The sequence below is a fragment of the Trichechus manatus genome, unplaced genomic scaffold (assembly GCF_000243295.1).
Source record: "Trichechus manatus latirostris isolate Lorelei unplaced genomic scaffold, TriManLat1.0 scaffold00004, whole genome shotgun sequence".
Classification (NCBI taxonomy): domain Eukaryota; kingdom Metazoa; phylum Chordata; class Mammalia; order Sirenia; family Trichechidae; genus Trichechus; species Trichechus manatus.
Window position 1 is genome coordinate 8,311,385 of NW_004443940.1, and position 13,510 is coordinate 8,324,894.

At 46.0% G+C, this 13,510-nt stretch overlaps 1 protein-coding gene across 1 annotated transcript in view; it reads left to right on the plus strand.

Annotated features, from left to right (window-relative positions):
• Positions 1-13,510, plus strand: part of SLC4A5 (solute carrier family 4 member 5) — an 88,050-nt gene that overhangs the window by 74,238 nt on the left and 302 nt on the right. The window contains exons 21-25 of the mRNA XM_004369184.2: positions 5,036-5,104; positions 5,750-5,923; positions 8,579-8,731; positions 10,328-10,412; positions 11,483-11,550. Coding sequence (XP_004369241.1) covers positions 5,036-5,104; positions 5,750-5,923; positions 8,579-8,731; positions 10,328-10,412; positions 11,483-11,517 — 516 coding nt within the window. The 3' untranslated portion in view covers positions 11,518-11,550. The remainder of the gene's footprint in view (positions 1-5,035; positions 5,105-5,749; positions 5,924-8,578; positions 8,732-10,327; positions 10,413-11,482; positions 11,551-13,510) is intronic.

Below are 13,510 nucleotides of genomic sequence, written 5' to 3' on the forward strand. Positions count from 1 at the left end.
CCATTGTGCTTGTCAATCCTGATAGTGTTTAACAGGCAAGCATTTGTATAAAAAGAAGCTTGGATCTAAGAACAGCATACTTCAGGGACAAAAAGTCCCTGTAATCATTTGGCACATAGCAGAGTTTATGTTCCTGTGTTAGAGAAGCAGACCTTATGTGATTCCTAGGCACGCTCCTGAATATGGTCAGCTATATTCTGTCGTTTCACACCAGCTGACAACAGAAGTACCTTTTTGCCACTTTACTGTGTCATTAATATTTGAAAAGAGCTCTTCCCTGGGGACCCAAGGAAGATTTATGCTAATTAATCTAGAATTCTAGATCACAACCTAATCACTCGTACTAATTTGACATCATGGGCTTGTTCATATTTGAATAGATCACAGAGCAATTAGAAAATTTCACTACAACTTCCCTCCTTTTGTTCCATTTACAACGCGATCATTTATTTTATGGACACATATATTATGAGTAAAGGTTTTCTAGGCTTTTTATGCTTATGTATTTGCCATATCTGATTGTGATAAATTGTGTTTTGCACTGAATTGCCTTAACTTCCTAACGTAGATAGCATGCCCAGGAGTATAATTAAAATAACTGACATGAAAGCAGTCGTGTGCATATGATTTGCCATTGCCAACGCTGTTGGTGGTCATCAGCTTTGCATGGTTACATTGCCTGTTCCTGGGGATACGTCATAGTTCGACATTTTCTGCAATAATGGAAATTCCCTTCTGCTTCAGCTCTTGAATCAAATGTTGCAACTTTTTCCAGCTATGAAATGTATTTCTGTATTAATTCATGCATCTTATAAAAAATAAATGGGCTTTATAAATGGGATAAGATGCCAGGTGTGGAGAAATATTCACAGAAAACTTTTCGTGGGTCCACATAGCTCTGAATGCTGTGATAGTGTCTCTGTATTCAGTCACAAAAGGATTTGAAAAATCCGCCTGCCTTGCTCTTGTACAGTAAGAATGGAAAAAAGCAGAATGTCATTTCATTTAGCCACCAGTTCATCCATTTGATAAATTTAATAGCAGACTTACCTGGATTTTTATGGATCCTAAGATTTAGGATTTCTGATTTGGTTGTATCAAGGTATGTATATTTATAAAGCTAGGCTTTCAAAATTGTTATTGGTACTAAATATTAGATTGATTTTAAGTTAAAGAAAAGACACTTAACAGAATCATTCATCATAACCAGTTGCCATCAAGTCAACTAGATAATTGATGGATAATTTCATGTCTTTCGTATAGCCAGTTGAAGAAAAATATAATTGAATCCAGAGCTAAGGTCCTAGGTTTAATCCCAGCCCTTATTTCCAGTGAAGAGAATTTTTCCATAAAGCTTGGTTAACTTTTTGCATCTGTAAGTTTCCCCATGTCTGTCAAATTAGGCACAGCTGAGTATTAGACCCACAGGCAACTCATACTGCGGAGTAGGGAGCCATCTACCCAAGTCCATACTTCAGCTGAAATCTTTAATTCTTGTTTATGTAGCCAACAAAGCAGTCCTCCAGATGCTACTAATTTACAGGGTACAAACTGAATCCTAGTTCCTAGTTAGTGTTTCTATTTTTATTGTTTCTATATCAGTTATTGGAGCCCTAGTGGTACAGTGGTTAAGAGTTCAGCTGCTAACCGAAAGATCGGCAGTTTGAATTCACCAGCTGCTCCTTGGAAACTCTATGGGGCAGTTCTACTCTGCCCTATAGAGTCACTATGAGTTGCAATTGACTGGACGGCAATGGGTATATCAGTTATTAACTACATCTGTTTGTGTACCAATTCCTCCAGCAGAGTTCTGCTGTAGTGTGCCTCAAATTTTAATAAGGATAAAAATCACCTGGTATCTTTATAAATAGGGAGACTAGGTGGCACAAGAGGTTGGCAATCAGTTGCGACCTAAAGGTTGGTAATTCAAACCCACCCAGCAGCATCACAGAAGAAAGGCCTGGCAAACTGCTTCCATAAAGATTGTTGTTGTTATTAGTGCCACTGAGTCTGATCCAACTCATGGAGACCCCACGTGCGCAAAGCAGAACTGCTGCATAGGGTTTTCAAAGCTATGACCTTCTGGAAGGAGATCAACAGGCGTGTCTTCTGAGGCACCTCTGAGTGGATTCAAACAACCAACCCTTGGGTTAAGTAGTCAAGTCCTTAACCGTTTGCGCCACCCAGGGACTCCTTTCCATAAAGATTTCAGCCAAGAAAACCCTATAGAGCAATTCTACTCTATAACACACGGGGTCACCATGAGTCGGAATTGACGATGGCAATGGGTATCTTGTTAAATGCAAATAATGATTCGATAGGTCTGGGGTGGGGCCCAAAATGCTGCAATTTTAACAAGCTTCCAGGTGATACCAACGCTGCTAGTGCAAGGACCACACTTTGAGAAGCAAAGAGCTAAATCATCTCTCTTCTCTCTCTCCCTCCCTGCCTCTCTGTAGGTATCTGTGATGAATGGTTCTGCTGACATTAGATACAGTAATGTTTATTATTAGAGGATTGGTGATCCTCTCCAGTCCTTCCATCAACAATTTTCAAACATTTGATTATCTTGCCAAATGAGGGCACTCGGGGACGAAGTGGGCATGATTTTGATGAGCAGCATTAACAACTTCCACACTCAGCTCTGCAGATTCCCAGTCCATCCCAAGGTTTTTGTTTCTTGGATTGCACCTTGCCATAGCTTTTCAGGACTGTAGATTTCTGCATTCTGCCTCAGAGGAATTCCTGACAGTGTCAGAAGTTCCCCCTCTGGGCCCCAAGTATTCTTCTGGTCTCAGCCTCTAATTGTACAAGTAGGCTGTGATCATTGTTAATTGCTTTAACTGGTGGTACAAAGCTGATAGCAGACGTACCTTTTTGCCACTTTGCTATATCATTAATATTTGAAAAGAGACTTTCCCTGGGGATCCAAGGAGTATTTATGTGGCTTAATCTAGAATTCTAGATTACAACCCAGTCATTGGTAGGAGTTTGATGTCATGGACCTTTGGGATTTGCTGGGAAAGCTGCTTGAGCCTGCAAATCAAAGGACTGAGGACAATTTCCTAGGCTTGATAATAAGGTGACTTCATAATTAGTTACTGGTAACTACAAATTATCTAAGACTTGGCCTAGTTCTCCTGTTTGATGTGGACTTCATACTCATTAGGGCAAAAGGCAAGTTTTTAAGCCATCTTAAATTTGTGTTATTACAGAGTATAGATAATTTTTTTATTTAAGATTTTATTTCTCCCTCAGTTGCTCCCATACTTTCAGGGTGATTCGGACAGTGTTGCTCATTGAAACTTTTACCTTGTTTCATGAGTCGGCAAAAATCTCACAAGCCGTATACAAACAGAATCATGCAATGGCCCTATATTTACGTTCTTTACTTTTAGTTCATATAATTAGTTTACAACATATGGATCCAAATCACGCTTTGTGTTAAAAAATGAACACAGTCTTGTTTACTTAAAAGAAAGGTTATTTATTTAGTTGGATTTATTGACATTCTTAAATGGCATCTAAAAGTTGGACAAGGAGCCCTGGTAGCACCATGGCTAATCGCTCGGCTGGTAACCAAAAGACTGGGGTTCAAACCCACCCAGCGGCTCCACAGAAGAAAGACCTGGCAATCTGCTCTTGTAAAGATTGCAGCCTAGAAAACCCTATGGGGCGGTTCTACTCTGTCACATAGGGCTACTGTGAGTCAAAATCAACTTGATAGAACCCAACAACAACAAAAGTTGGCACTCTGTATTGGCATAGTGTTTTGTGCTCTCCGAAGAGCTCCTTCAGGGTAACCCTGAGTGCAAGATAGAGCAGCCTTTGTTCATAGTGGTGAGTCACAGGTCCAGACCAGGGAAAGCAGAAAAGAGGCAGAAAGCCAGCTTAGATAAACAGCAGAGAAATACCTCAAAAGGTGTTTAAAGATTTGTAATGATGACGGTAGAACAGTATGAATGGTGTGATCCCATTTTTGTAAAAGCAAACAAACTACCTGTGTGTATGTTTAGAAGGAAGGGTACCCACCAAACCATTAGTGGTTAGTCGGTAGTTAGTTTATACACTTGTGTTCTGCTTCTTTTTTCTGAGCGTGTGTGATGGATGAGGAGTCCCTGGGTGGTGCAAACAGTTTAACACGCTCAGCTGCTAACTGAAAGGTTGGAGGTTTGAGTTCACCCAGAGGTGCCTCAGAAGAAAGGCCTGGTGACATGCTTACGGAAAAATCCTATAGGGCACAGTTCTACTCTGACACACATGGGGTCGCCATGAGTCAGAGTTGACTTGATGGCAACTGGTTATGATGAATGATTCTGTTAAGTGTCTTTGGTACTCAGAGCCCTGGTGGCGCAGTGGTTAAGGAGTCAGCTGCTAACCTAAAGGTTGGCAATTTGAACTCATCAGTCGCTCTGCAGGAGAAAGATGTGGCAGTCTGCTTCCATAAAGATTACAGCCTGGGGAACCCTATGGGCAGTTCTACTCTGTCCTGTAGGGTCGTTATGAGTTGGAACCGACTCGACGGCAATGGGTTTTTGGTTTTGGTTCTTTGGTACTCCCTGCTAATGTAGATCAGCTCACTAAGTGTCCCAAGCCCCCTGCAAGCCTCCACTCTGAGCAGCGCAGCTTCAGGAGGGCGCCCTCAGCTGGGACTGAAGGTGGGAAGGGGCTGACAGGAATGATGGGGAGGGAGAGTGTGTGGCATTTTCCCACTTTACAGAAGTCGTGCCTCCAGCAGACCACATGGCACCCACAAGGCCGGAAAGCGGGCAGGCAGGGAGAACAGCTGCACTCTGGACTAGCTACCTCAGCTATAGAGAAGGGACAGCAGAGCCCCAGAGACCCTCATCTTCCACCCCATCAACACTCTGGCTGCAGTCTGTTCCCAGATCCTCAATTCCTCCAAACATCCAGCTCCGCCTCCACGCGGGGAAGGCCAAGGGCAGGCCAGGCTGCCTCCATGGCTTGGCAGACACCGTCAGCCAGAACAGGGCAGCCACAGTCCAAGGTTCTGCTTCCCTGCCTCTCATTTCAGTACATCCCCATGCCGGTGCTGTATGGAGTCTTCCTCTACATGGGCGTGGCCTCTCTAAATGGCATCCAGGTAAGGCTTTCCCCTCCCCAGGCTGATCTGAACCCGCAGTCAGCGTCCCACGTCTGGTTCCATGTCACCAGGGCACTTTCCCAGTTCAATGAAAGAGTAACAGTAATAATAACACTGTCATTTACTATGTGCAAGGCAAAACAACTATAGTCAGTGCCCTCTAGATGTTATATAATGTAATCTACATAATCACCCTGTGAGATAGGTCCTCTGATCCCCATTTTACAGATGAGAAAACTGAGGCTCAGGATTCACAAGCCAGATCTGGCTGACTCCAATGAGCATTTCACTTCGCCACTCAGCCTCCCTAAGGCGACTCCCACAGAAGAAGACATTTTGTTTTGCTTTTTATTTACTGCGATACCCCGGATAGTTTGTGTTGCAGTTAAGTTGCCTTTTCCTTGGGACAGTGTTCATTTGCTGCCAGTTCCAGGGCTATACCTCGCACCCAGGGCTCAGGGCCCCACTGATGCCCCACTCTGTGTCCTCCTAGACACCTCCAGCCCCCCTCCTGTGCGACCTCAAGGCCTGACCAGGGCCCTCCTCCGTGGGACTCCCCCCGCCGCGGCCCCCTCCCCCAGCCCCAGTCCCCAGCAGGCCCCACCAGGGCCCCTCTGCCCGGCTGAGGCGGCGCTCTCCTCGCAGTTCTGGGACCGCTGCAAGCTCTTCCTGATGCCGGCCAAGCACCAGCCTGACCACGCCTTCCTGCGGCACGTGCCCCTGCGCCGCATCCACCTCTTCACCCTGGTGCAGATCTTCTGCCTGGCGGTGCTCTGGATCCTCAAGTCCACCGTGGCCGCCATCATCTTCCCCGTCATGGTAAGGTGACCCGGCTTCCCCTTCCTGCTTGGGGACTCGCCTCGCGGATGGCAGAAGGCCTGACGGCCTCGGGGCCACGGAGCAGGCACGGAACAAATCCAGGTCAAATGAAGGGTGGCGGGGGCGTGGAGAGGAGGGAGGAGTGTCTGCGGTGGGCGCACCCTGCCTTGACCCCCACGCCTGCCCTCGCCCAGCTAAGGTCGGGGGTGGGGGGCAGCGCAGCAAGAGTGCAAAAGCCACCCCACCTCACTGCTCCACTCCGGGGGGGACAGAGAAGCTAACAGATTCAGGAAGGACACCTCGCTCCCCACTGCCACAGTTCAAACCAGTCTCAGAAGTAGACCGGTGCTAAATATAAATCTTTTTCACCTTTCAAAATAACTGAATTTGAACAGATAAATAGTGGAATAAAAAAAGAAGAACTAGGATCAGAGATCAAGAACTTCAAATCCCAATGACATTAATGTAACATTTGTGTATGCAGTTCTTTGAGTGTTCTTGCAAATTTTATGTAAGTTTGAAATATTTTAAAAAAGAGAGCGAAATAGCTAACAACTTGATGTCTCTGGCCCCTAGATGGCCGCACCTGGGCCTGGGGGTGGAGGAGAAGCCCTGGCTGGGCTGGATTAGGGCCCAAGTGAGGATTCAGAAGTGGAACTTGACAGTCCTTGGAGTCCTGGAGGGCTCAAAGTTCATGATCCACGACTAGCTGCTCACTAGAATCACGTGGGAACTTTTAAAACTACACTGGCCCAGACCTCACCCCAGATCAATTCAATCAGAATCTCTTGAGGAAGCCCAGACAAGGGTGTTTTCAGTAAGACTATGGGTGAACATAAATGTGCAGCCAGGGTTGAGAACCACGAGTCCAAGGGAGTGCCCTTTTGGGCTTCAGATAGGTGGGGGAAGGGAGGGGAGAAAGTATAATAGTAACAATTAGAGTCCACTGAGTAATTTCCTTTGTCATCACACCAGTCCCTTAAGTACTGTTGTTGTGTGCAGTCCATTCGATTCTGACTCAACAGAGAAGCTGACTGCCACATCTTTCTCCTGCAGAGCCACTGGGTGGGTTCGAACCACCAACCACAGGCACTTCACTGTGCCATCAGGGCTCCTTGAAGTACTATTAGTAACTCTGTTTTTCAGATGAGAAAACTGAGGCTCAGAGAGGATGAGTGAGTGACCCAAGTCACACAACCAGGAAGGGGCAGAGCCAGGATCCATCCCCCCACCCCATACACTGACTTATTTTAAGTTTACCTACAGTAACATTTATTATTTCTGGTTCTGTGAGTTTTGACAGATGCATGAGTGGTGTTCCACCACCACAGTCATGATACAGAACAGTTCCATCACTCCCCAAATTCCCTCACGCTGCCCCTGTGTAGATACCCCTCTCCCACACCCATCCTTAGCAACCACTGGTTTGTTTTCAGAGCCAGGATTTTTAAAACCCAGTTCTGTCCAACTCCACAGCTCTCCTTGTCCCCAAGAAGCAGTGTCAGCGAAGAGCCAGCGTTTAGTCCAGCTGGATGGTTTTCTCCCCGACGCATTTAATGGCCAGTCCTTGGTGGTGAAAGGACAGTATATACAACTAGCTACCTTGGGCCCACGGAGCTCATTAAAAAATATCAGCTTTAAGTTAGAAAAATCTTCTCTCAATGAGCACGTTTTTCCCTTTAATTTGTTCACCAGGAACAGAACTCAACTTTCTAAACCTTTCTTTAAGAATTCCAGATATCCCAGCATACTTTTCAGATAATCAGCTTTTGTTAACAAAGAGATTTGCAGCTCTCAGAATTGGGGGCAGAGGAAGGAGTGAATTAAAGTAGTGGTTCTCCAAGTGTGGTCCCCAGACCAGCGGCATTATCATCACGTGGGAGCTTGTTAGAAAAGCACACTCTCAGGCTCCACCCCGGATCTACTGAATCAGAAGTTCTGGAGGCGAGGCCCAGCAGTCTTGTGTTGTAACTAGTACTTCCGGTGATTCTGATGCAGACTAAAGTTTGAGAAGCATTGATTTAAAGCAGACTAACAGTAGAGTTCTCACCTTTCACATGGGAGACCTGAGTTCGATTCTCAGCCAATGCACCTCATGTGCAGCCACTGCGTGTCTGTCAGTGGAGGCTTGCGAGTTGCTATGATGCTGAACAGGTTTCAGTGGCACTTCCAAGTAAGACAGACTAGGAAGAAAGGCCTGGCGATCTACTTCTGAAAATCACCCAATGAAAACCCTATGGATCACAGTGATCTGATCTGCAACCGATCGTGGGGATAGAACAGGACTGGGCAGCATTTCATTTCGTTGTGCATGGGGTCTCCGTGAGTTGGAGGCCAACTTGATTAACAGCCAACAACAACATAGCTCTCCAGCCCCCAGTCTCCTCCCTCAGCTGATCACAGGCCCTGTCTCTCAGTCACTGATAGATATAGTCACTTACCTGAGGAATGGCCAGATGGGAGGAACCAAGGTGAAGGGCAGGGTGAATAGTGGTGTGCAGGAGCTTTGAGATGGCTCCAAAGTCTCCTGACCAGAAAACGTCCCTGAACTAGCTCAGTGAGGGGAAAAAACTGTACCCAAGTGTGGGGCATTGAGCCCACGGTTCTCTGAACTCTCATAAAACTTCAGCCTCTCTGTCTGTCTCCTCACCACAGATCCTAGGCCTCATCATTGTCCGAAGGCTTCTGGACCTCATCTTCTCCCAGCACGATCTGGCCTGGATTGACAACATCCTCCCAGAGAAGGAGAAAAAGGAGACTGACAAGAAGAAGAAAAGGAAAGGGGCCCATGAGGACAGTGATGAGGAGGTGGGGAGGATGTGAGGCCTGGGCAGAGGGAGAGATCAAGAGACCCTCCCTCCACCTCTGCCAGGGCAGGAAGGGGATGGCTTCTCAGGTAGCCTGCAGCACCTCCAGGGCCCAGTACAGGATGAGCTGAAGCTTCTGCTTGTCTTGGTCTGGGGCACTAAGAGCTCATCTGTCCATGTGAATATCCCCAGGGTGGGCCAGAGTGAATAGAACCCCCTCTCCAAAAAACTTGATTGGCTGTGCCCATTTGCCCCGTTACTGTGGGCTATCAACAGCAGTGCAGTCCTTGAGGGAACCTGACAAAAGACTGGGCTCCATCATGGGAGGAAGTTATGAGGACTGACCTCCAGAGAATGGAGGTTGTCTGGGAGAGGGGTCGGCTGAGGACTCATGAGGAGACAGGGCATGCACTGGACCCCTGGACAGGCGGGTTTGCCTGGCCAGCCCCAAGGGTATAGTGGAGGAGGGTGGGGAAGAGGCGTATCTCCACGCTGAATGGAGAGTGGCTCTATTCCCCAGATGCCTGGGACCACCTGGTTGTCCCATCTACCCCTTTCTTATCCCATGTTTCCTTCCTGTCTACCCCCCAAACACTCAGGGAGTCAACAGACAAGGAGCTGGTGCAGAAATTATAGTAAATCACAAAACATTAGGCTGAAAGATCGTATAGTTCAAGGGCTCATTACAGATGATCAAACTGTCCCCCAAAAGGGGAGTGACTTACCCAAGATGGACATATAGCTGAATGTCTAAGAAGGAATTAATAGTTTCTGACTTTGAATCTGACGACGGTCTTCTCAATATACTAAGCTGCCCATGCAGTCCTCTCACACCATGTCCGGCTCCCACTCTCCCAATTTGACCCAAGCCCCCATCCCCTGCATCCACCTTGCCCAGTTCTACTCATCTTGCCTTTTGCAAAATGAAAGCTGTTCATAAGCAAAGGCAAATCCTTGCTGACGAATTGGTGACGACTGAACCATCTCTGTGATGGTAGTGATCTGCTAAACCCTCCCTGCTCCTTGATTACTGTCCTCTTCCAGGAAAGAAAGAGTCCCATAATTCACTCACATGTTTTTTGGCAGATGATTTGCAAAGGTAGGTTCTGGAGAAAGCAAAGAAACTAAGTCGAAATGCCTTTTAAAGACAAATATTTATCCTTTCATTGATTCATTCAGTAAACATTTGAGTGGCTACCATGTGCCAGAAACTATTTCAGGGCTGGGAAAAAGCATCTCTAGATTATATGTTCAGTGAAAAAACAGGATTCAGTTTACACAACTTTATTTTACACATGTTTACAACACAGCTATTGTGTGAGGTTCATTTCCAAATGACTTGTTACTGTGGCAGATGGAGCTGTCTAATAAGTAACATTCCTGGGAGGATTCTTTTCCTTCCTGTGCAGTGTCTAGGCAGCGGGCTGTGTGGGTTGCCCTCAGTGGGCCCCAGAGCATTTGTAGTCTCCTGTTTAGCCTGGACATGAAGAGGATGGTGGTTTGCCTACTATGGATGCATGTATTTTTCTTCTTGGCAAGAAAGTCAAAGCTGTTGTATTGGTGGTGTTTATCCGCTTTTCCCACTGTTTCTCTCCAGCCCCAGTTCCCTCCTCCCTCAATTATAAAGATTCCCATGGAAAGTGTCCAATCAGATCCCCAAAACGGTATCCACTGCATTGCCAGTAAGTAAAAACACATGGTGTCTCTCCCTTCCTATTTACTACTAATCCTCCAACCCTTCTCCGGGAGGAACTTCCATCATTAACTCAGGGGGATTTAATGGTCTTGGATGTTAGAGGACTCCTGTGCTAGGCAGAGTTCACAGAGAACTGGGCCCCAAGAATTGGGACTCCAATCAGATGAAACTCCTACATCAAACCCTGCAGACACTAATGATCAATCTTCACTTTAGGCAAAACACTTCATTCCTTCCACCTCCTCTCTTGGATAGTTTCAGACAATGTCAACCCAAACATGGCCCACTTAGCCTGCTCATACCCTCCAGTGGTTGTTGAAATGATTGAGAGCTCCAATCAGAGTTGAGTTGTCCCCTTTAGACAACCAGGTGGCATGTGGATTACAAATTAATCAGAACTGAAAGTCCCAGTGTTTGGGTTCGGATTTTGTATAAATCAAAGCACCTTCTACCTGCTGAAGGGGAGGCTGCCTGGGAGACAGCAAACATTGCTTATGAAGATGCTGAGAGATTCCGTTGCTACCTTTAACCCCTCCCAGCCTCAGTTCCCTATGGTCATCAAGGCACATCCTGTCCTGGGAATATTTGGAAAGATCTCAGCCTAGATCTCCACCCCAGTGCTCTAGATATAGGGGTCACCACTTTCCTCAAAGCCCCAGGTTAGGGGTGAGTAGCCAGGGGGTCCCACCAGCACCAAGGGCCCTTGAAGGGCTTCTCATCACCACTTTCCACCATAGCTACCTCTTCCTTTTGAGTTTGTCACTCTCCTTCCCCCACTCCCATATGTCTACTTCCATCATTCTTTCTCACTCTTCCTGGTCCTCCCCCATTCCTCAAACCCACCTAACCTGGCCAGGAGCCTTCTGGATTAAGGGATAATTGAGCCAGAAGCCACCTAGCTCTGAGGCCCCAGCATTCCTCTTGTTTAGTGTTGGCCACTAGGTTAGAGAATAGAAAAGAGAAGAAATGGGTGGGGTGCGGGCACTAGAGAAATAGGATGTTCTCCAGTATAGTCCCTAAACCTGCTCCCCATCTCACATGTTCATTTCCTACCAGGAAAAAGATCTTCCAGTTGGAGTTACTCACTCTGATTCTTCCTTCAGTGACTCAGAACTCGATCGAAGGTAAAAGCCATTAGGTAGACTCCTTGGGTGTTAGATGAGAGACAAGCATCGGCCAAGAAGGTCGAGGACTGGGATTTCCCAGGCTAGCCAGTGTCTTGGTAAAAGGCCTTTGGTGGTCCACCACTCGGAAAAAATGGAGACAAACTCTGATGTCAGGTAACAAATTTGCCCTCTTACTGACATAAGAAGTTACAACACACAAAGTTATTCAATATTAGAAAAGGAAATGTTTACAAAATATTAGGTAGAATAGAAATTAAAAGTAAATACTGAGAAAAAATAAACAACCTAGACGTAATTTAAGTATACAGTATTGGAAGCCAGGATAAATGAATTCTGAGGATCAAAAGACCAGGTACTTTAATACTCCAAGGAACAAAATAACAGCATGGTTAATTAGCAAAGGTCTGAAAGGTTATCAAGGAAAACTAAGTATCAAAGATTCAGTGGAGATAGGAACTAGACTGACAGTCAAGATTCAAGGCTCAGGTTCCAGGAGCCCCCATGCCAACCGCGAGAGTCCTTGGTTTTTAATGAGACGCCACCCATGCAAAAAGTGAGACCACTAGATGCAAAAAACCAAACCTGATTCCGACTCATAGCAACCCTATAGGACAGAGTAGAACCGCCCCATAGGGTTGCCAAGGAACAGCTGTTGGATTTGAACTGCAGACCTTTTGGTTAGCAGCCAAGCTCTTAACCACTGGACCACTAGGGCTTCACACAAGGGGGGCTCAAAAATGGAAAAGAGGAATTCAGAGGCAAGAAAGTCTTTGCTTCAGCCATTGCTAGGGAGGATGGTAGGGGGAGTCCCATTCCACACTGTCCCCTAAAATGGATAGGAATCTTCCTGTACTGGATCAAACGTTAGTAAAAGCACAAGCTGTTGCAAGTCTGGAGGCAGATAAATCTCCAGACTTAAATGGCACTCACCCAAGACCCTTTAGGAAACATAGAAGGGATCCTCTGAATTATGAGTCAAAGGTGTTATCACAATGCCAGGATGAGAAGACTAACATATCATCAGTACAACCTTCCCACAGCAGGGGACCCAAGGACGATCTAGCCCCCACCCATCCTACCTACTTTCACCTCCCAGCTCCCAAGTCAGGGCTCTTAACACCACTGATCTTTACATCTAAATGTGTTAGGAGGAAAGCAGTCTGTCTATCCTGATTTATTGTCATTTAAAAATAATCTGCACTAAATTGAATCTCTAATTGCCCCACTTTCAGGCAATGGAGGTAGAATTTGGATCAGGAAAAGCCCTTTCCAAAAAATCTCTTAAATCACACAAAGCTATAGTCCAAGGTCAGAAATGCAGACATTAGTTATCTGGAGATGGCATCTCCCAACTACACTGCTGTTTTACCAAACCTATGAAAATAAAGAGAAGCAAAGATCACGGAATAGGTGGAGTCAGTTTCAGTGAAGAGAAAGGTTCAGAAACATGATCTAGTTTAACAAAGAAGCATCAATGGTCTACCAGACAGGTGTTTAATCAATGATATAGAAAGGTAGGCATGTAAACAGAGATACACCACCTTGGGCCAGGAATAATGGGAGAATAGACTGGTCTAAGGGATCGATTAGCCTTACCTAGAGAATCTAGGAAAATCTCAGAGGCAGAGTTTAACCTGAGCAAGGCTTGGAAGGATAAATAAGAATCTGTCAGATGTACAGAATGGGGAAGAGTAAACAAGGAACAGCATTTAAGGTGGTGGAAACAGGCTTGAAATAACATTGGAAAACACACGGAATAAGGAGTGCATAGAACCTGGGGTAGGGGGGCAGGAGGGAGGAGATAGTTAACCTTTAGTCAAACTAGAGAAGTAGGCAGGAGTGTGAGCATAGACGGCCTTGTCTTCACATGCTGAGGAGCTTGGATTCTATCTGTTGAGAGTGAGGAACAAGGAAAAATACCAGTAGAGGACCAATCAGATTTGTGATTTAGAAAGTT